The following is a 24,253-nucleotide window of genomic DNA, read 5'->3' as shown; positions in this document are numbered from 1 at the left end:
GTACCTAATAAAGTGGCCACAGCATGTTTATTACTTAGAGAGTAATTTAACTGGACATGTTCATCCTCATGGGCTTGTCAAATCAAGTTATCCATCTGTTTCATTCATTCATAATCCATGTTCTCAGGGAAGGCTTGGTTTATGGAATGCAGTGACATTTCACTTCTGCATTATTAATCTGGATTCATGGAATTACAAGCCTCAAGTGCATTCTTGTTTAAATCGTGGCAAACTTGTTTGACCCCTGAGACCAGATAGCTACAGTTTTCTTTTTGATCCTTGCACCTTTTTAAGTAATGGAGTTCGTGAAGGAAAAAAAAGTTACAATTTCATCTATCATCTCCTCACAATCACTTCACACTTAACAGAGGCTCTGCAGATTTGGGCTCCAAGGGGAAGTACATATATGTCACCATATACAATCCCAAGATTCATTTTCTCGTGGGCATACTCAAAAAACTGTGAGATTAGTAACTATAACAGAATCAATGAAAGTCTGCCCTGCTATGGTGTTCACCAGCATGCAGAGGACAACAAACTGTGCAAATGCAAATAACAATAAATAACAAGAACATGAAATTGTCACGTGTACATCATTGTTTGCATTAGGGATGTGCTTAGCACAGTCTGTAAATGTCTCCACACGTCTGTTGCCAACATAGCATGAGCACAACTTACTAACACTAATTCATATGTCTTTGGAATGTGGAAGGAAACCAGAACACTGAGAGGAAACCCACATGGTCATAGGGAGAACATACATAACTCCTTACAGGCAGTGTGGAATTGAACCTTGAGTTTACAGCTGGTGCTGTATAGAGTTGCACTAATCACTGCCCTGTGAATTAAGAAAAACAATGCAGCTGGGTGTTTATGCTACTTTACTGCTGGTTTCAAATCACAAACAAGAGGAAATTTGCAGATGTTGGAAATCCAAGCAGCACACACAAAACACTGGAGGAACTCTGCAGGCCAGGCAGAAAAAAGTACAGTTGACGTTTTGGGCTGAGATCTTTTGGCATGACTGCAGAAATAAAGATGAGGAGTAGATATAAAAGATGGGGATGGGAAGAGAGAGAAACACAAGGTGATAGGTGAACTGGGAGTGGGGAAGGATGAAGTAAAGAGCTGGGAAGTTGATTGGTGAAAGAAATACAAGGCTGGAGGAGGAGGAGTGTGATAGGAGAGAACAGAAGGCCATTGAAGGAAGAAAAGGGAGAATAACCCGCAGAGGGAGGCGATGGGCAGGCAAGAAGATAAGGTTAGAGAGGGAAAGGAGATGGGGAATGTTGAAGGAGAGGTAGGGGACGGCCACTGCCGGAAGTTCAAGAAATTGATGTTCATGCCATCTGGTTGGAGGCTACCCAGATGGAATATAAGGTGCTGTTTTTCCAACCTAAGTGTGGCCTCATCACAAGAGGCCATGGATTGATAGATGGGAATGGGAAGTGGAATTAAAATAGCTGGTCATTGGGAGATTCTGCTTCTTCTAGTGGATGGAGCATAGGTGTTTGGCGAATCAGTCTCATTGTTGGTCTCATTGACATACAAGAGGCTGCACCGGGAGCACCGGACACAGTATATGACAGCAACAGACTCATAGATGAAGTGTTGCCTCACCCTTCTATCAGTTGCTCCGTCTCTGCCACATCTGCTCTCAGGATGAAGCTTTTCATTCTAGAATGAAGGCGATGTCCTTCTTTTTCAAAGAAAGGGGCTTCCCTTCCTCCAACATCAATGCTGCCCTCAACCACAGTTCTTCCATTTCACGCACAGTTGCTCCTACCCCATCCTCCCACCACTCTTCCAGGGATAGGGTTCCTGTTGTCCTTATCTACACTCCACCAGCCTCCGCGTCCCACACATAATTCTCCAGAACTTCGGCCATCTCCAACGGGATCCCACCACCAAGCACGTTTCCCTCCCCCCCCCCCCCCCCCCACCACTTTCTGCTTTCTGCAGGGATTGCTCCCTAAGCAACACGGTTACTCATTTGTCCCTCCCCACTGATCTCCCTCCTGGCACTTACCCTTGCAAGTGGAACACATGCTACACCTGCCCCTACACCTTCTCCCTGACTACCATTCAGGGCCCCAAATAGTCCTTTCAAGTGAGGCAACATTTCATCTGTGAGTCTTTTGGGCTCCTGTACTGTGGCTGTGGCTGGTGCTCCTGGTGTGGCCTCCTGTATATGGGTGAGACCCGACGTAGATCGGGAGACTGTTTCACCAAGCACCTATGCTCTATCCACCAGAAGAAGCGGGATCTCCAAGTGACCACCCATTTTAATTCCACTTCCCATTCTCATTCCGATATGCCTGTCCATGGCCACCTCTACTGTCGTGATGAGGCTGCCCTTTGGTTGGAGGAACAAAACCTTATATTCCATCTCAGTAGCCTCCAATCTGATGGCATGAACATCGATTTCTTGAACTTCCAGTAATATCCCTCACCATTCCCCATCCCCTTTCCCCTCTCTCACCTTAACTCCTTGCCTGCCCACCGCCTCCCTCTGGTGGTCCTTCTCCCTTTTCTTTCTTCCATGGCCGTCTGTTCTCTCCTATTGGACTTCCCCTTCTCCAGCCCTGTATCTCTTTTACCAATCAACTTCCCAGCTCCTTACTTCATCCCTCCCCTACAGGTTTCACCAATCATCTCTGTTACTCTCTCCCTCCCCTACCTGTTATATCTACTCACCTTTTTTTCTCCAGTCCTGCCGAAGGGTCTCCACCTGAAACGTCGACTGTACTTTTTTCCATAGATGCTGCTTGGCCTGCAGCATTTTGTGTGTGTTACTGTTAGTTTCAATGGCTTACTATCAATGTCTATGTATTGCAACACCCAAAATGCTGGAGGAACTCAGAAGGTCAAGCAGCATTGATAGAGGGAAAGATGTGTTTGGCCAAGACTCGTCATCATGATTCAGCTCAAAATGTCAACCATTTATTCCTCTGCATAGACATTGCCTGACCTGCAGAGTACCTCCAATATTTTGTGTGTATTACTCTAGATTTCCAGCAACTGCTGAACCTCTTGTGCTAATATCTATATGTTTCTGTATTTTTGTCATAATTACTCATTAAACTTACAGTGGAAAGTTAACAGCAGAAGAACTGACAATGAGGCGATTTTAGCTCCTGCAATGCCGTTTATTGTTGGTGAAGACGGTCTTAAACAATGACATCTAATGGATGCCAGTTATGAATTGTTTGAGATTTATTTTTAAACTGCATTTTATAAATTAAACATATAATGCACAAACACTGGAAATCTCCAGGGAACATTAAATCTAGTCTCCATCAGAGTAGCAAGTAGTCATGACAACGCATTTGTGACTTTTGAGGGATTAGGCGATAAGAAAGATTTGGTATCTGTATCTCATATTTATCAGATATAAGGGCATATGTTTTATTATCTCATTGACTCAGTCTAATATGTATAAAACTGACATTTCACTGTTTAATAGGCTTGGCTTAATATGAGATCCTATAACACCTCCACATAAAAGACAAAACCAATACTCCCTTTAGGATGTTAATTGACGTTTCTTTGCATAGAGGACGAGGAAAGCACTCAATTGATTACTATATTAAATCAAATGAACACTAAGATCTCAGAATCTTTGGATCCTTTGAATGGTAGAGTAGTTACGAAGGTAAAGTACTTCCTACTAAAGCGATCAATTTAAATGAAGATGTGGTAACACACAATCGTACCTGAGAAACACGTTGTGAGAACTCTATTTGTCTCACAGGCACACCCCCTGCTACACTCACTTCAATCAGACAGGATCCGTCCTTAGAGGTAGGTGGAAGTTGATATCTGAAAGGAAGAAAAAGAGCTTCAATAAATATTTGATACTGCTCTGGAGAGTAATATTGCTGCTAAATTGAGAAGACTGGAATAAAAAGCAAATGTGTAATGCTGAGGTTTTTTGAGGCATTGGTCAGACTGCACTTGGAGTATTGTGAGCGGTTTGTGCCCCTTATCTAACAAAAGACATACTGGCATTTGAGCGGGTCTGGGAACGTTCAAGAAAATGATCCTGTGAGTGGAAGGGTTAATATATGAGGAGCGTTTGATGGCTTTGGGCCTGTACTTGCTGGAGTTCAGAAGAATGGGGAGGGGGTGGATCTCATTGAAATAAAATTGAATCTTGAATGGTTAAGATAGAGTGGACATGGACAGGATGTTTCCTACAGTGAGAGAGTTCAGGACCAAAAGGTGCAGGTTCAATGTAGTGGCAAAATCTAATCCAATTTAGAAGGAAACACACAAAATACTGGTGGAACACAGCAGGCCAGGCAGCATCTATAGAGAGAAGCGCTGTCGACATTTCGGGCCGAGACCCTTCGTCAGGACTGGTCTCAGCCCGAAACGTCGACAGCGCTTCTCCCTATAGATGCTGCCTGGCCTGCTGTGTTCCACCAGCATTTTGTGTGTGTTGTTGTTTGAATTTCTAGCATCTGCAGATTTCCTCGTGTTTGCAATTTAGAAGGACATCCCTTTACAGCAGAGATGTTGAGAAATTTCTTCAGCCAGATAGTAGTAAATATGTGGAATTCATTGCCACAGATGGCTTTGGAAGCCAAGTCATTGCAAATATTTAAAGCAGAGGTTGATTGGTTCTTGATTAGTTAGGGCATCAAAGGTTATGGGGAGACAGTGGAAGGATGGGGTGGAGAGGAATAACATTGGAACAGGCAGAGAAAAATTACTTCCCTTATTGTAGTTGGGTGTGAGATTATGCAGAACAAGACCATATCAGCTGAAAATTAGCACTGGCTCATTCAGGGATTCAGACAGGGAAACCAAAAGGCAAAAACTGGAAACTTGAAAATAAAATGCAACAGTTCTAGATATTTCTGGCATCCTCTCAATTCAGTCAGGTCAGTCACAGACCCATTCTCTCCGTCAGCTCTGATATTCTGAGGTAGCGGGCATTTGAAAATTCCAGCCTGACACACGTGCACAGCATTTAGCAGTTTGTATCTGCATAAATATTACCTTGTTATAAATATACAAACAACAGGGTATCATTACTCTTAGGTGATGTTCAATAGCTGGTGCATTTTAAATCACATAAAGAAATGCTTAATATTACAAACATTATGCTTTGGCATGTTGCCTGCTGTAGGTGTGCTGGAAATATGTGCTGGCTGTGCAAAGTGTGCAATATTAATTGGCACCAGCTGATCTACCATCTGAGGGTATAAATTAAATCCAAGGGCACAGAGAAGTAAGGAAAAAAAGAATTGAATGCAAAGGATGGAAAAACTGCCTTGCTTGTAGTGACAATTGACAAAAAATAATGGTGATAGTCTACTTGTTGAGAATGGACTCAACAGTTCTTACATTGACCCAATGAAAAGATTGCAGATTGCCAAGAAACTTAATATGTAAAATGTGCATTTGAACTCATGCTGTTGAATGGATTTTTCCATCGTACCATGTGCCTTTTGCGTATCTGTAATTGACTGAATATCAAAGCACTCAATGTGTGCCTTCTGAGCACGTGGAGTTGGCTGATATTTCCATTATGTATCATGTGCATTTTGAGAATGTGCTCTTATTTGAATTGGCTGGTGTGCACTGGTGCATTCGTATGCAGGTGTCTTAGAATCAGGTTTATTATCACTGTGTTATATTTTGTGAAATTTGTTGTTTTGTGGCAGCAGTGAAGTACAAATACATAATCTAAATAAATAAATAGTGCAAAAACCAGGAAGAACGAGGAAGTGTTTATCAGTTCATGGACTGTGCAGAAATCTGATGATGGAAGGGAAGAACCTGTTGCTTACTGTCTTATCATCCAAAATGTGACATCTTATCATTGAATTATACACTCAGTGGACATTTATTAGCTACACCTGCTCGTCAATGCAAATATTTAATTAGCCAATCATGTGGCAGCCACTCAATGCATAAAAGCATGTAGACATGGTCAAGAGGTTCATGTGATCAGATCAACCAACTGCAACGGGGAAGAAATGTGATCTAGTTGATTTTTTACCATGAAATGATTGTTGGCGTTAGATGAGGTGATTTGAGTATCTCAGAATCTGTTGATCTCCTGGGATTTTCATATATGATAGTCTCTGGAGTTTATAGAGAATAGTGTGAAAATCAAAAAAACACCCAGTGAGCAGCATTTCTGTGGATGAAAATGTCTTGTTAATGAGAGAGGTCAGAGGAGAACGGTCAGACTAGTTCAAGCTGACAAGAAGGCAACAGTAACTCATGTAGCCACCTGTTAAAACAGTGGTGCGTAGAAGAGAATCTCTCAATGCACAACACGTCGAACTTTGAAATGGATGGGCTACAGCACCAGAAGACCACAAACATATAATCTGTGGCCACTTTTTTAGTTAAAGGAGGCTCATAATAAAGTGAGCACTGAGTGTATTTTCATCCTGAAATGTGTGCATTCTGAGGGTATCCAGTGGACGATACTTCCCAGCATGTGGATTTAATGCTCTGATTTGAGATTTTTCTCCTGCTCCTATAAAAATTAAGGTCCTGTGTTTTATACTAAACAATTCAGAAACTGGTCCTGCATTTTATAGTAAACAAGTCTGGAACAAACAAAAGATAGATCTTTCAGCACTTTATTTTCAGGCAAGTATCGCACAATATAAAATATATTAATATCTATGCTGTTTCTATTATGAAATACTCACTTATCTGACATCTGTGGTCAGCACACCTATTGAATCTGAGATGGAAAACAAAACCAAGTAATTTGCTTCAAAGAACCCAGATTGTTTAGTTCCAACTGATTTAAATTTAGCTGCTTGATTTATTTGAAATAATTAATTTCCTCTGATTGGTTGCTATGCCAACCATGGTAAGCCATGGTTTCAAGGTTCTGTTTGGAAAATAAGAGATAGAAAATTCTTCTCCAAATGATATTTGTAACAGGAGGCATAGCTACTAAAGGTAAAAAAGATAAAAGCTAAAGAATCTAAAAGGGAAGGAGAGCAGAATATTTCCAGGATTCTAAGGAGATTAGAGAGGATAGAATGGGAAAGAAAGAAGTTATCAAATTATGAGACACAAATACACATTATTAGGTACACCTGTACATGAATACAAATATCTAAATAGCCAATCATGTGGCAGCATCTCAATGCATAAAAGCATGCAAACAGGGTGAAATGTTTGGTTGTTGTTTAGATAAAACATCAGAATTGGGAAGAAATGAGATGGAAGTGACTTTGAATGATTGTTGGTGCCAGATGGGGTGGCTTGAGTATCTCAGAAACTGCTGATCTCCTGGGATTTTCACAAACAACGGTTTCCAGAGAATGGTGCAAAAGACAAAAACATCCTGTGAACGGTAGTTCTGTGGGCAAAAATGCCTTGTTCATGAGAGAGGTCAAAGGAGAATGCCCAGCCTGGTTCAAGCTGGCAGGAAGGCAACAGTAACTCAAATAACCACATATTACAACAGTGGTGTTCAGAGAGCATCTCTGAAAGCACAACACATCAAGTCTTGAAGTGGACAAGCTACAGCAACAGAAGAACATGAACATACACAATAGGAGATACCTAATAAAGTTGCCACTGAGTGTAAATAGCTTCTACTAGAAGTAAGAAACTGAAACTGTTACTTTATAAGGCTTGTCCTCTCAGAGTGATTGCAAAATGAACAAGGGCAGAAAACAGCACATATGAGGGATTTACATGTGCCAGCTATTAATTGAACTTAGTTCACATTAATTAAGCTAAATCATGTAAATAGTTGAATTATAATATTTTGAAAACAAAGTTTTGGGTGGAAAATCATATATTACCATTAATAAACCTGTTAAATAGGAATTTAATTGATATAAAATATTATATAATAGACTGGGTAAGAGTGCACTTTCACTTATCCATTGCCTTTAAACTGCACTCTAAACATGTAAAACTACTTTTCATAATGCTGTTTACATTGTAAATACATACTGGTATTTTGTACATATTTATGCACATTTTATTCTATATCCATAATTTAACCTCCGACAGTATTATTTCTATAATTCTTTACTCTTACAATTGTTGAAAAGTTTTTTGTTGCACATCTTGCCCTGAACAATATTGCATAGCAAATTTCCAATAAATGTAAAAGTATGTGGAAGAATTGAGCCTTGATCTATTCCACAATTTGAGAATATTCTAAAATTCTATATGAAGTCATTTGAAGTGCAGGTGCTTTTGTAATGTAAGCTTAAAATCTAAAGTAGATTATCTGGTCATTTCATAACTTGGAACTGACTAGATAATCCTAGTTCATCACAGGAAAGGCCATCTCTACCACTGAGCACATCTGCAAGGAGAACTGTCACCAGAGTCCGGGTCTCTGCTGAGAAGAACAGGCCCCCAGTCCTTGGGGTTGCATTGCCGGTGGCCGTTGGCAGGGGCATCTTAATATGCTCGGCAGAGGATGGAGCTCGGAGAAGCTGTGCCAGAGGGGATGGTCGAAGGCTCGGAGGTTCGACAGACTCAGAGTCCGCTGCGGACGGGGCACTTTCACTCTGTGCTGTGTCTGCGAGGCTGGGTTCGACGGAGCTTTCATTGTGTGCTGCATCTGCGAGGCTGAGTCCGGCGGCGCTGTGGAAGTCCATAGCGGGGTATTCCCTTCTGCCGCCTGCGTGGGATGACGAGTCTATTGGGACCCTGAGGACTTCTGGAAACTGTGTGGTGGTTTCTTTCGAACTTATAGTCTTTTAACATCTTTGGACTATTTTTACTGTGCCCATGGTCTGTTTTTTTTTAATCAATTATGCTATTGTCTGCACTGTTGTAACTATATGTTAACTATAACTATATGTAACTATGTGGTTTTGTGTAGGTCTTGTAGCTTTAGTTGTTGGTTTGTTGGGTGGTAGGGTTGGTCTCCTGACTTTGTGTGTCTGGGTAGTCTTGTTTTGTCTGGTGGGTTTGGAGCTCCTTTCCGGGGAATGTGCTAAGATGATAGCGCGATATTAATATGCAGCAGCCTCTCCGGACTCTGGATTGGGGATTGCCAAACGTTAATGTGGATTTTCTGGTGTAGTCTGTTTTGTCATGTGCTTTTGTGATATCATTCTGGAGGAACGTTGTCTCATTTTTTAACTGCTTTGCATTTGTGGATTCTAAATGACAATAAACTGAATCTGAAGAAAGCAGCATTCATTATCAAAGATATCCACATTCCAGGCCATGCTTTTTCTTACTGTTGGCATGGCGAAGGCAGTACAGGAGCCTGAGGTGTCACACCACCAGGTTCAGGAACAGTCAATACCATTCAACTATTAGGCTCTTGAACCAATAGATTATGGACTCACTTTCAAGGGCTCTACAACTCATGTTCTCAATATTATTTATTACTATTTTATTTTTCTTTTGTATTTGTACAATTTGTCACCTTTTGTACATTGGTTCTTTATCTGTCTTTGTTTGTGTGTAGATTTTCATTAATTCTATTGCATTTCTTTGTATCTACTGTGAATGTGTACAAGAAAATAAATCTCAGACATATGGTGACGTATATGTAATTTGATAATAAATTCATTTTGAACTTTGAATGTTGAATATGCTAAAATATGCAAATTAGCCAGGAAATGAAAGCAATCTACTGCCTTTTCAGTGGATATCTTTGCAATATAGTGGATGAACTGTACTTCAGCCCAATTTATTATTATTATTATTGACACAGCATGAAGTAGACCCTTTTGCTGCCCATTAATCCCCGTGATTTAATTCTGGTTTAATCACGTGACAACTTAAAAATGACCAATTAACCTACCAACTGATACGTCTTTGGAATGTGGAAGGAAACCTGAGCGTTCGGAGGAAACCCATGTGGCCATGAGGCGAGCATCCAAACTCCTTACAGGCAGCGTCAGCAATTGAATCCGGGTTGCTGGTACTAGAAAGCGTTGTGCTAACCACTACACTACAATATTGGATGGCAATGTAAGCGACAAGAAGGGGTCTGAATGGAAAATGTATGAACACAAGATAATCTGCAGTTGCTGGAAATCCAGAGCAACACATGGAAAATGCTGTAGGAACTCAGTGGTCAGGCATCATCTATGGAAATAAATAAACATTTGATTTTATGGGCCAAGACCCTTTGGATAATTTTGTATTCCTCCATACTTCAGGTGACTAGGTGAGCAACAATGTGGGAAATGGATTACCATGTGGAGATTTGAAATGGTAGCCACTTTGAATGATGTGATATTTTTAAAAAATGTTGAGAGATTAGGAAATGATATATTCTGAAGGAATTAGTTTTTTTGTGAACAGAGATTTAGTGAACTAGATTCTTGGGAATTTGGAAAATGAGTGATCTCATTTAAACATGAACTTCTTAATTTGGATCAAGAGAGTAGGAGTAACTCAGATGAGGGGAAAAAGATGTTCATTCAAATGGGGTTGAATCTTTAGAATTTGTTTCCCTGCAGAACAGTGGAGTACATTCAAGTCTACAATCAATAGACTTCTGAACTGTAGGGAAATCAAGGCATTGACAGTGAAAGTCAATCTACCATGAGGACAGTTAGTACCATCTACAGGATGTGATGCACATTTCGCTATGAGACCTTAGATAGCACGTTTCAAATCCTGAACTCTACCAGCTGGAAGGACAACGACAGCAAATGCAAGGGAATAACATCATCTAGAAGTTGCCCTCTGAGTCACACATAATCCAGACTTGGAAATATATTGCCATTCTTCCATTATCACTGAAACTCTCTCCATAACAACATTGTGGGGATATCCACTCCATATATATAATAAGATATATAATAATATATCTTATATAATAATATGTATATGAGAAGCTTTATAAGGATATGAGAACATACAGTGAAAGATAACCAAAACAGGATCTGCTGAGGGAAGCTTACAAATGTCCCACACTTCCAGCACCAGTACAGCATACTCACACTTTACTAACCCACACATCTCTGGAATGTGTGAGGAAAGGCAGAGCTCCCAGAGAGAAACCCCTGCAGTCATTGGGAGAATGGAGAGTGACTTACAGACATCAGCAGGACTTCCAATTGCTGGTGCTATAAAGTGTTACGCTAGTCTCCACATTACTGTGCTAGCATGCTTCACCCATGAATGAATTTTTAAAAAACCGAAGAATTTAAAAAAAAGGATTGTGCCCTAAAACCCTTAACTTGGAAACAGGGGCCAGATTGGGTGGTACATTTTAGAGAAAAATAATGTGTGAAGTCAGTGATCTGCAGCTGAGAAGGAACAATGACTACTCAGGCTTTGTTGCAATACATAACAACAATGCAGCCACCCTTTTAACTGCACTGAATTTTCCAGGAACGTCTTCCGATACTATTAGGTTATGGTTTATATACTGTGTTGTTATGACAGGGACCGATTTTTTTAATCAAGAGATTCTTTCAGCTCCCAACTTATTTTCAACTTGAATACTAGAGTAATTTTTCCAGTTCAGTTTAAATTGAACCATCTGCTTCCAATTACTTTCTTCAAGTCTTCTAAGATGCATTTGTATTCTCAAGGGATTTCAACAAGTTCATTTCATATTCTAGCTATGGAACTGGACTCTCTACATTTCAAATTTCTGGTAACTTTCTGTCCATTTCCTTTCCCTTCTGGATCTACTCAATTCCTCCTACACCCATCCTGCCTCCCCCACCACCACACCCATATTTGTTTCATTCCCATTGTTTCCCTTCCTCTGACCTACTGCATCTGTCATCACACATACACACCCCCTCCACTGGATCCTCTCCCCAAACTGTTCCCATCTGTCCATCCCACTTACCTTATTTGGTTCCATGTACCTCCTTCTTTTCCCATCATAGGCCCTCAAGTTGCAGCTCTTTGTTGCCTATAACCATCAACCTCCCAACATTTCATGCTATTTCCTATCCCTGCCTACATCTGCCTATTACACCTCCTCAGCTGGACCCATCAATCACTTGCTGGATCTATCATCACCGCTTTCTGTCATCTTGCTATTTCTCCTGAGATGAAGGGTCTCAATCCAAAACATTGACTGTTCGTTTCCCTCACAGATACTGCCTGACCCAATGAGTTCCTCCAGCATTTTGTTCTTCACTCCAAATTCCAGCATCCCCAGTCTCTTGTGTTTCCTTATATTTACATGGATTAATTACTGATCCTGCGTCAACAAAACAAAGGGAGGAAGTGAGTCTCTATATCTAAACAGGTGGACAGGAGTTGCCTGTCTTTCTCAGGCACTTGAGATTGTGCTAGCCATCTAATGTGATGAGCACCAGATCAAAAAATAAATGGGACCTGTCCGGACTTTCTGTGGGCATGGTCCAGGTGTGGGCCAATGGCACTAGGCAGAATAAAGTTTGGCACAGACTAGATGGGCTGAAGGGCTTATTACTGTTCTATAACTCTATGTTTGTTGCTCGCCACATTCAATTCCACTCAGTTCAGGGGACTGAATCTGGGGAGCTTATGGTGTGATGGATATTCACTTTCCAAGGGCCGAGAAGCTTATTCCTCAGCCCTTAGTTACTGTGACAAATGAGTTGTTCATCTGCAACTCGTTAGTATGCTTTTCTACTTCATAAGAATTGTACCTGTAATTCAAAATCCTTTGTAGTTGTAAATCTTTTGTAATTTGGAAACCTTTTATAAATTAGAAATCCTCTGTGAGCATTAACTGTGTGTTTAAAAACTACTTGTCTAAATCTAAATGTGTATCATTAAAATTAATATAACTGTGTTTAAACTACTTCATTACTGTGGATATTATATTTACATTGAGATGCTTTCTTAGTTAATCTGTTGTGGCTTGTTCTTTAAGATATCATTCATTTGAATTATGCTACATTATATTTTCTAGAATAAGGTCACAACAAGCCCATGATAACAACAATTTTCATTACTGTAGCACATTCCAGGCGGTGCTATGTTCCTAAATCAACAAACCTGGAGTACTTGGAAATCTGAAACAGAGGCAGCGTTGGCAGTTCAGGTCAAAAGACACAAGTCTGTCCTGCAGAGCTTTTGCAAATTTCCCTTCTTAATATATTTATTTTTAATTTAAGAGATGCAGCCTGGTCCCAGGCCCTTCAGGTCCAGCATGCCTGCACCACACAATTACTCTGATGTACACCATTAATCTACGAACCTGTACAACTTTGAGATCGGGGAAGCAGCCGGAGTATGTGGCAGAAACTCACACAGTCATGGGGAGAATTTACAAACTCCTTACAGGTAGCGGCGGGTCACCGGTGCTGTAACAGTGTCATGCTGACTGCTATGCTAACTTGCTGCTTGAAATAAACCTGTACATTCTCTGCATGTTCTTGTGCTTTTCTAAGCTTTCATCATATCTTCTGCTGGCCACATAAAGGGACAAACTAACAGCCAGCAATGAAACATCGCTTCAGTAGTCTCTCACCCACCAGCTGCGAGTCGCCTGACTTTAATTAATTGGAAAAATTAAGGATTATTTATTGGTTATAGTCAAGTCCAATAACTGGGGTAAATTAAGCGGCATTTATACTTGGAAGCTTTTTAAATATTTGCAATAGTTTCTTTGAATTTTAAAAGAACCAGCTTGAAGGCCCAATGCAGGTGCAATTACTGAAATTCCCAAAGATGACTAATTAGGTCTGTGAGGGGCCAGTTTTGGAAAGCCCTACTGATTAAAATGAAAAAAAAAACCAGAAGAAATTGTGCTGATGCTTGGAAATCTTGAGCAGCATGTTCAAATTGTTGGAGGAACTCAGCAAGTCAGCTGGCAAGTGCTGCCACACATTCCAGCGCTAACATAGCATGCCTACAATGCTCAGCGGAACAACACGGCAGGTCAGGCAGCATCTATGGAAATAAACAGCTGATATTTGAGATAGTAATTTAGATGCATATCATATTTTCTTACTGAGTTAAGTATTGTATGTAATTAGTTTTGCTACAACAAGTGTATGGGACATTGGAAAAAAGTTGAATTTCCCCATGATGATGAATAAAGTATCTATCTATCTATCTATCTATCTATCTATCTATCTATCTATCTATTTCAGGCCTAGACCCTTCATTGGGACTGGGAATGGAGGAGGCAGAAGCCAGAATAGAACGTGTGAGATAGGGAAGGAGCACAAGGTGGCAGGTGATAGGTGGGACCAGTTGAGGGAAAATGTGGATGGGTGGGGGAATGAGGATGCAGTAAGAAGCTGGCAGGGGATAGTCCACATCAGTCAGGTCCAACCAAGCCCAGAAGTCCAGACCCTGAGGTTAAACCCATTGGTAAGTTCTGGGGTGAGGAACAGATTTGAAAGACCAATGTCTGGGAGTCAGGGACAAGGACTGGAGGGCAAGAGATAGAAGAGATAGCCTGCCTTGGAGGTGGAGGTGGAAGGAGGGAGGGGGGGGGGGGAGAGAGAGAGAGAGAGAGAGAGAGAGAGAGAGAGAGAGAGAGAGAGAGAGAGAGAGAGAGAGAGAGTGTTGAGAACAAGGCTTGTTTTGTTGTTGTTGCCTTGTTCTGTTTTGTTGTTGTTGTTGATGTAGCTGCTTGTATTGTTCTCTAGAACATTGGAAACATGCTATGTTATGACCAGATCTGCGATATTTCCAGGCTGCCCCCAGCACATCCTTGGGTGTACCAATTATTCTTAGCACAAACAACACATTTCACTGTATTTTTTGAAGTACGTGTGATAAATAAATCGGAATCATCCCTGACTCTTTTCCTTTACCCACTTGATAATCTCTTCACATTTTGAATGGATTGGGCATGAGAGCCATGTGCTCTGCTCAAAAGAGCCAGCTGGGGCCTCATTGTTGGGGATGTTGGCCTGGGCGAGCACACCAACATTGGTTTGCAGTTCCCTACAGTGAATTGCGAGGATTTTGTTGAGGCGCTGTGTTGATAATTTTCCCAGTTCAGGTCTCAGGGGTACTCAGCAGGTGAGCGCTCACTAATGCCACTAGACCAAGAGTTGTGTGCCTCAGTCAGATTTTTCCAATTTCAGACTTTTCAGATTCAGATTTATTTATCACGTGAGCATCAAAACATACAGCGAAATGTATCGTTTTCATTAACAACAAGAATGCACTAGGGCAAACTGTAGGTGTTGCCACACATTCCGGCAGCAACATAGCATGTCCATAACACTTGACAGAACAACACATGCAGTAACAAAAACAACAACAGCAAAACAGGCCCCTTTCCCACCCTTCCAACCACCCAGCCAGGTCTGGGCCTTTGGGCCTCCATCCTTGGCCAAGGACTCTCAGACTTGCAGATATCAGGCCTGCAACCTCCAATCCCTGGCCCAGATTCTGCTTCGCATACTCATTCCCTCAGCTATCTCACCGCTATGCCGGGGTAGTGAAGCTATCGGTGAATTCCATCACCAATGTGCCCTTGCCATGTGGTGGCTGGGAAGTGGCCCATGCCTGGCAGGGTTTTACCAAGAATGTTTAATATCAATGGCCAGGTGATGCAGCATAATCAGGCTGACAGAGAAAATTTGCTTGCCATGTTGGGTGTGAGGCTCATCTTGTGTGCTTCAGGGAAAGAGTCCTAGACATCATCTGCAGTCAGCAAATTAGCTGCCGAGGCTCATGTGACCTTGGTCACTTCAGGTTGAAACATTCATCACTTGCTATGAAGATTAGCTCCAGCTGTATGAGAAGTTTGTTTGAGGTGATATGCAACATTTCAGTGAGAACGATTAGCAAAAGTGTTTGAATAATAAGCTCTAACAGTGCGATCTTTTCACTTAATACACACACACACACACACACACACACACACACACACACACACACACACACACACACACACACACACACACACACACACACACGGCATAGTCTTAGGATACAAGGACATCCCTTTAGAATAGAGATGAGAAGGAATTTCTCTAGGCAGACGGTGGTGAATCTGTGGAATTCATTGTCACAGACAGCTGTGGAGCCCAAGTTATTGGGTATATTTAAACTTCTCATTGGGTTGATAGGTTCTTGATTAGTAAGGCCATCAAGCGTTACAGGTTGAAGGCAAGAGAATGGGGTTGAGAGGGTTAATAAATCAGCCATGATGGAATGATGGAGAAGGCTCGATGGGCCAAATGGCCTAATTCTGCTTCTGTGGTTTATAGTCTTATTGTCTAAGCACAGTAGTGTAGTGGTTAGTGTAATATTTTATAGTGCCTGCTCTATGATTGGAGTTCAATTCCTGCCACTGCCTCTAAGGAGTTTGTATATTCTCCATGTGACAGTCTGGGTTTTTCCAGGAGCTCCAGTTTCTTCCCACATTCCAAAGATGTATGGTTTATGGTTATTGAGTTATGGGCTTGCAAAGTTGGAGCCGGAAGCGTGGCAACATTTGTGGACTGCAACCCCCTCCACCACTGCCAGCACATTCTTGATGCAAACAAAGTATTTCACTGTTTTGATGTACTGTACATGTCACAAATAAAGCGGTTCCCTCCTCTTTAAACACTGGAGGTCTGTAGCATCTATGGAGGGGAATAAACAATCGACATTTCTCTCCATAGATGCTGCAATGCTTGCTGACTTCCTCCAGCATTTTGTGTGTGATGTGCAAGATACCAGGCATCTGCAGAATTTGTTCTGCTAATATTTTTACTCATGGTTTCCAACCCACACATTTATCCTCACAGTAGACACTAGATGGCAGTAGAGGCACACATCAAGAGGTACATCATCAGTTTTCAGCTAAAGGACAAAAGCTCCCAAATCTGATTCACACTGACAAGGCAGTTTACCTTACTCCTCCCTTTCTGCTTATGATCAAAGATTAAATATTTCCACAAGTCTGCTGAGATTAATTATACATTGTAATATGTCTTTGAATGTAATGCATTAAAGAAATCCACAGTGCTAATGATTTGCTTATCAAATTGTAAAACTTCTTTAATTTGATGCAATCATAAAATATGCATCATGGTTTCAGTCGGTTTGAGAGTGAGTGCTCCCACACCTCCTAATTGTAGAAAGATCCAGCCAATGAATCTTCCATAGTTCCTTCAAAGATGCTGTACTGATATTTTGTGGAAAACAGCCGCAGTTTGAAAGCGGCAGCTAAGCACACTCTTTGTGCTCAACCATTTGAAAAACAATGCTGAAAAAATATTTCCAGTGCTTTCAAGACAGATGTCCAAATCAAGCCAAAGGATCAATGCTAAGGCATTAAGTAGGAGATGCATTTTAAGGGAGGTGTTTGTAAGTGATTCTGGATGCGTATAGTTCGACAGTGACACAGTGCTTGCTGCAGATTCAATTCTCTGATAACGGATGCTCTGCAATTAGAAGTAAGAGTAAACAGAGACAGATACTGGCCAAAAGGTTTTTGTGGTTTGTTATTGTCAACAGGGAGTTGATACACAGTTTGCGAAGTGCTTGCATCTATTAAAATATTACAATGCAACAAGGTAATCAACATCCCTTCACCCATTCCTTTCAAAGGCTGATATATAGTTGAATATTAACCTTACCATGAAATAATAGGGTGTGCAGGGAATATTTCCTCTCACAACAGTCTGTTGTGGTGGTTACAGCAAATGATTTGTTTTGGTAGCAAGATGATCAAATTATGAGCATAATTTATAATCCTGTTCCTATTTTAATGAGATTCTATCATTATTACAGATAAAATATTTGCTTTATTCATAAATTCATAGATAATTTACAGGAGGCCATTCATCCCATTCAGACTTGTCAGGCCAAAAGCAAGTTTCCTAATCTAATCCCACCTTCCAGCCTTCAGTCCATGCATCTGCAAGACAAGGCTCTTCAATATAGCAATATAACAATTACAGCACGGAAACAGGCCATCTCGGCCCTTCTAGTCCGTGCCAACGTGCCTTCAAGTACATATCCCAGCATTATTCTCATGTTGTGAGGGTGTCTTCCTGTCCCAACCCAAGCGGTGAGGTGCACTAGCATTCACTGCACTGAACTTGGGAGAATGATCCTGGGAATGAGGAGTGTATGTGTCTATACTCATAGGCTGATTGGTTTTTAATTAATAAGGGCATCAGGGGTTATGGGGAGAAGGCAGAAGAATGGGGTTGAAAGGGGAAAGAAGTCAGCCATAATTAAATAGTGCAGCAGACTGGATGGGCAAATAGTCTAATTCTCCCCCTATGTCTTACGGTCCAAAATTTCAAAAAGGATCTAATTCTTATTTAAATTTTCTGTTCTGTATTTTGGAAAGTAACAATGGTAAAATTTTCACAAAAGTGAGATTTGAAGGAGAATGCTTTAATGCCCGAGACTGATCTTGAATAAATTCCACACCATCAGTATGGCTTTGTTACTGTCTCTTACAGCAACACTGAAAAACTCCTGTAATGCTTGCTCAGCATTTTCTCAAATCATAATATACTTTCCAGAATTTTGTAAAGTTAAATAAGAATATCTTCTAGATGGAATAAAAAAAACTCTGTATGATGTGATGGTTTTACTCTTTGGAGGTTATGCACCAGAATCACAGTCCCTCAACATATTCCTGACCAATCAAGTGTGACAGTGGAAAAGTGTGTATGGAACTGGAGGAGATAGCAAAGATACTTAATGAATACTTTGCTTCAGTATTCACTATGAAAAGGTTCTTGGCAATTGTAGGAATGACTTACAGCAGATTGAAAAGTTTGAGCATGTAGATATTAAGAAAGAGGATGTGCTGCAGTTTTGGATAAGTCTCTGGGCCAGATGAGATGTACCCCAGGCTACTGTGGGAGGTGAGGGAGGAGACTGCTGAGCCTCTGGCAATAATCTTTGCATCATCAGTGGGGATGGGAGAGGTTCTGAAGGATTGGAGGGTTAGGGGTGTTGTTCCTCTATTCAAGATAGGGAGGAGAGATAGCCGAGGAAATTATTGACCAGTGAGTCTTACTTCAGTGGATGGTAAGTTGATAGAAAAAATCCTGAGAAGCAGGATTTATGAACATTTGGAGAAGCATAGTATGATTAGGTATAGTCAGCATGGTTTTGTCAAAGGCAGGTCGTGCCTTACTAGCCTGATTGGATTTTTTGAGGATGTGACTAAACATGTTGATGAAGGTGGAGCAGTAAATGTAGTGTATATAGATTTCAGCAAGGCATTTGATAAGGTACCTCATGCAAGGTTTATTGAGAAAACAAGGAGGTATGGGATCCAAGGGGACCTTGCTTTGTGGATCCAGAATTGGCTTGCCCACAGAAGGCAAAGGGTGGTTGTAGACGGTTCATATCCTGCATGGAAGTCGGTCACCAGTGGTGTGACTCAAGGATCTGTTCTGGGACTCCTTCTCTTCATAATTTTTATAAATTACCTGGATGAGGCAGTGGAGGGATGGGTTAGTAAATTTGCTGATGACAGAAAGGTTGGGGGTGTTGTGGTTAGTGTGGAGGGCTGGCAGAGGTTACAATGGGACATCGATAGGATGCAAAACTGGGCTGAGAAGTGGCAGACGGAGTTCAATCTAGATAAGTGTGAGTGGTTCATTTTGGTAAGTCAAATATGATGGCAGAATATAGTATTAATGTTAAGACCCTTGGCAGTGTGGAGGATCAGAGGGATCTTGGGGTCTGAGTTCATAGGACACTCAAAGCTGCTATGCAGATTGACTATGTGGCTAAGAAGGCACACGGTGTATTGGCCTTCATCAATCGTGGAATTGAATTTAAGAGCTGAGAGGTAATGTTACAGCTATATATGACCCTGGTCAGAACCCACTTGGAGTACTGTGCTCAATTCAGGTCACCTCACTACAGGAAGGATGTGGAAACCATAGAAAGGGTACAGAGGAGATTTACAAGGATGTTGCCTGGATTGTGGAGCATGCCTTATGAGAATAGGTTGAGTGAACTCGGCCTTTTCTCCTTTGAGAGGTGAAGGTTGAGAGGTGACTTGATAGAGGTGTATAAGATGATGAGAGGCATTGATTATGTGGATAGTCAGAGGCTTTTTGCCAGGGCTGTAATGGTTAACACAAGAGGGCACAGTTTTAAGGTGCTTGGGAGTAGGTACAGAGGAGATGTCAGGGGTAAGTTTTTTATGCAGAAAGTGGTGAGTGCGTGGAATGGGCTGCTGGTGACAATGGTGGAGGCGGACACGATAGGCTCTTTTAAGGGACTCCTGGATAGGTACATGGAGGTTAGAAAAATAGAGGGCTATGGGTAACCCTAGGTAATTTCTAAAGTAAGTACATGTTCGGTACAGCATTGTGGGTCGAAGGGCCTGTATTGTGCTGTAGGTTTTCTATGTTCTATGTTCTAACCTCAGTGTTTAACATTTACAAACTCATTGCTTGTGTTGGAAGCCAAGCTTTAAGTTACTGTCAATTGATTCATTTAAGCACACAAGACAAAAGGCATTTCAATATTCAACATTCACCAAAGAATGGTCACCTACCTCCTGGGATTTTATTCCCTGGAGCACAGCAAAATGAGAGGAGACTTGACAGAGGTGTGCAAAATTATGAGGCTCTTTCAAACAGAGGGTGGGTGAGGCTAGAACTAGAGGTCCTGGGTTGAGGGTGAAAGGTGAAAAATTTAAGGGGAACTGAAGAGGGATACTCTTCACTCAGATGGTGGTGTGAGTGTAGAACAAGCTGCGTGGAAGTGGTGGAATGGGTTTGATTTCAATGTTGGATAAGTATATGGATGGGAGGGGTACGAAGGGCTATGATCCAGGTGCGGGTTGATGGTACTAAGCAAAATAAAAGTTTGGTACAGACTAGATGGGCCAAAGGGTCTGATTCAGTGCTGTAATGCTCTATGGTGCTATCAACCTGCCTTTACTCTGTCAAAATATCCCCTAATGATAGATTTATGGCAAGATGTTCTTCATATCTCAGAAGTCACTTCTCCATGAGGCCGGGCATACATAATGAAATTCGCTATTGACTTTGGTGCGCCGGCACTGGCGTTGGTCAATTGGGATGAAGAATGATTGAGATCTTAGACATGGGAAAAATCTCATAGTCTACTAGACAGCAGTGATTCTACTGAGTTGAGGACCAATGTTAGCAGGCACTTCACGGCAAGATGCTACCCAACTGGCATGTTGTGGAAATTCCAGTGCACAGGAGCACTTACTACGAGGAGCAGGCAGAAGAATGAGGTTGAGAGGGATAATAAATCTGCTGTGATGGAATGGCGGAGAAGAGTTGATAGCTTGAATGTCCTGACTGTGCTCCTGTCTTATGGTCTAATTTTTATGGCATTTATACACTATATACCCATGATAGTGAATTTGAAATTGAGTAATTGTCTCCACAAAATCCACTAAGTTCACTGGAAGGAGAAGTGAATTAATGCTAGTGTCCCCTCCCCGGTCAATATCTCGAGCATTCGGTCCTCTTAGATTGACTATATTGTTTGAACGCCTATCAGACTCCTAAGCAGACCCTCGATTCTGACCTCTGTCATGGGAAGTGATTATCAGACGGACAAAGGATAAGATTTAAGGATACGATCAAAGTCTCTTTGAAGAAATGCCACATGTCACCTGAGATGTGGAAATCTTGGGCCCATCAGTGTTCATATTGGAGAAGGGCATTCGGGATGGCATGGAGAACAACATGGTGATTAACCAGGATCATCATAAGCCATGAACGAGCCTTTACAAACTACCCACTTTGTGTCTTCAGGCACCTACTGTCCGAAATGTGGAAGAGTTTTTAGTTCATATATTGGCCTTCCCAGCCGGTTCAGAACCCACAAAACCAGAGGAGAAGCAAATTGAACTCAATCCCAAGCTGCTGCTTAATAAGAAGAGGATACACTGTCTTCTCTTGAAACCAAAGGAACTGCTGTGGGTAGATCAGGACAAATGGGACATTTGTTTAAGACACGCCATTAAAAATTCCGGCTTCATATTTGAAAGACGAAGCGTCAAAAAGGCAGCATCCATCATTAAGGACCCCCACCATCCAGGACATGTATTACACTGTACTGCTGCTGCAAAACAACACATTTCATAACATACATCGCTGATAATAACCCTGATTCTGATTCTGATTCAGCCATCATCCAAGTAGGTTTAGTAAGATTTCTGCCCAGTATTTCTCCTTTACATCATTCACATTCACATCATCAGCGTTAGATATGGTATGCTGATTTGTTTCTGGACATTCATGGCAAAATTGGGGAAGAATGTTTTGTGTAAACTTCCTGATGTGCAAAATTCAGCCGCATAGCATAGCATAGCAGGTGCTAAATCCATCTTAAAGTGGGGTTCCACATACATGCTCATGCACCTGCATATTTTGTGGTGTTAAATGAGATAACTGCGAAGATGTCAAATGGCATGAGAACACAGTTAGAGCTGTCTGTATGCAGCAATCACGTAAGAAGCAGGCAGCTAAAGCTTGAAATAATCTTGAACTGCAATCCTCATTCCCAGTTAAAATGAGGAAACTTGCAAACTTTGGAGCCTACCAGCACAAGAAGAGGTCACGGGCACATCAACCCTGTGTTGAACTTGAATCAAGATATCAAAGACTGTTCTTGTAGGTCTGTAGTTATTTCGTTTCAATTATATGCTTAATTTCCTAATGGAAATTCTCACTTCCAGTACTCTTTGGTGCCACACTTAACATTTGTTCCTTATCTTACTGCTTGATATTTTACCAGTTGCCTTAAATCTTGGCTTCTTTAGTTTCTGACTTGCCTATGAATGAAAGCAGGCTCCCTTGAGATATTCCATCAAAACCTTTTATGGTGTTGAACTCCTTTTTTAAATCTCTCCTTAACATTTTTGCTCTAAGGAGATTAATTCCACCTTCTCTAATCTCTCCTCATCACTGAAATCCTTCATATCTGGCACTGTCCTTGTAAATCTCTTCTGCATTCTCTCTAAAATCCTGATATTATAATGCTGCCTAGTAGCTCTCATAGGAGGGGACAATCAACTCCTCTGTTTGGCTGGAGTCATAGGAGCAGCAGTCAGGAGTATTTACTGTATCTCCATTTGATCCAATTCACTTGCATTCTATTGTCTTGTTTATTAAAGTTCAAGGTTCAAAATAAACTTATTATCAAAGTATGTATAGCATATACAACCTTGCGGTTTATTTATTTTGCATGGGAAACTAAAAAGAACACAATGGAATTCAGGCAAAAACAACAAAGAGTTCAGTGCAGAAATGTGAAGTCCGGGAGCTTGATGGTTCTGGGCAACAAGTGCTCATGAACCTGATGGCGTGGGACCCAATACTCCTGCATCTCATGCCTGCTGACGTTAAAGAGAAGAGAGGGAGATGGGTTAAATATAGGCAGATGGGACTGGTTCAGGTGGGGGACCTTGAATGGCACAGAATAGTGGGACTGTTCATAAAGGATAAATCTGCACAAAACATGATGTGACACATTTAGGGACAGAAAGTGCAAGAACAGGAATGTAATCAGTGAAACCCTCCAAGGCATATCTTTGTTTTATAAGGCCCTATTCAATTATAAATAATCTGATGATCTTGTTTTGAAATTTCAATGACAAAACATGATTTTCCACTTCTCTCTGTGGTTTTGAATCAGGAACCACAAACTCAGATATTTCATAAATTACATATAAAGGAAGATTTAGACTGAAGTATGATGCCTCGGTTGGTATATTTCAATCTGAATTTCAGAATCATACATATTTACTTATTTTGAACAAGAGAAGGTCTGCAGATGCTGGAAATCCAAAGAAACACACACAAAATGTTGGAGGAACTCAGCAGGCTAGGTAGCATCTATGGAAAAGAGTAAACAGTCGACATTTCAAGCGAACACCCTTCTTCTTGGCTGAAACATTGACAGTTTATTTATTTCCATAGATGCTGATTGACTTGCTGAGTTTCTCCAGCAGTTTGTATGTGTTGCTGTCTTTCTGTCTGGGGATACAGCACAGAACAAGCCCTTCCTGTCCAATGAGGCCCATTGCCTATAAACCCTAGGTAGATCACAGGACAATTAATAATCAGCATTTAACCTCCTAACTGGTATGTCTTTTGTTTGTGGAGGGAATCCAGAGCACCTGGAAGAAATATACACATTCATGGGGAGGAACGTACAAGCTCCTTACAGATGACATCAGAATTAAACTCCAAACTCAAGCGCTCCACCCCAGCTATGATAGCTATGCTACTGCGACACTGTACACTACACTTGTCTCACTGAGTCACAACGACATACAGCACAAAAACTGTCACTGAACCCACAACCAGTTTTTTTGCACTAATCCTTTCCTGACAGACCTCAGCAGATCAGGCAGCGTCTATGGAGGGGAATAAACAGTCAAGATTTT

The 24,253-nt window shown here is 41.2% G+C and overlaps 1 protein-coding gene across 1 annotated transcript in view; it reads right to left on the bottom strand.

Moving 5' to 3' along the window:
* The window catches only part of eys (eyes shut homolog), a 1,854,977-nt gene that overhangs the window by 196,857 nt on the left and 1,633,867 nt on the right, over positions 1-24,253 (bottom strand). The window contains exon 40 of the mRNA XM_073056513.1: positions 3,717-3,822. Coding sequence (XP_072912614.1) covers positions 3,717-3,822 — 106 coding nt within the window. The remainder of the gene's footprint in view (positions 1-3,716; positions 3,823-24,253) is intronic.

Source organism: Hemitrygon akajei, chromosome 9, assembly GCF_048418815.1.
Source record: "Hemitrygon akajei chromosome 9, sHemAka1.3, whole genome shotgun sequence".
NCBI classification, from domain to species: domain Eukaryota; kingdom Metazoa; phylum Chordata; class Chondrichthyes; order Myliobatiformes; family Dasyatidae; genus Hemitrygon; species Hemitrygon akajei.
Note: the sequence above shows the minus strand (reverse complement) of the source record. Positions and strands in the feature narration are given on the sequence as shown.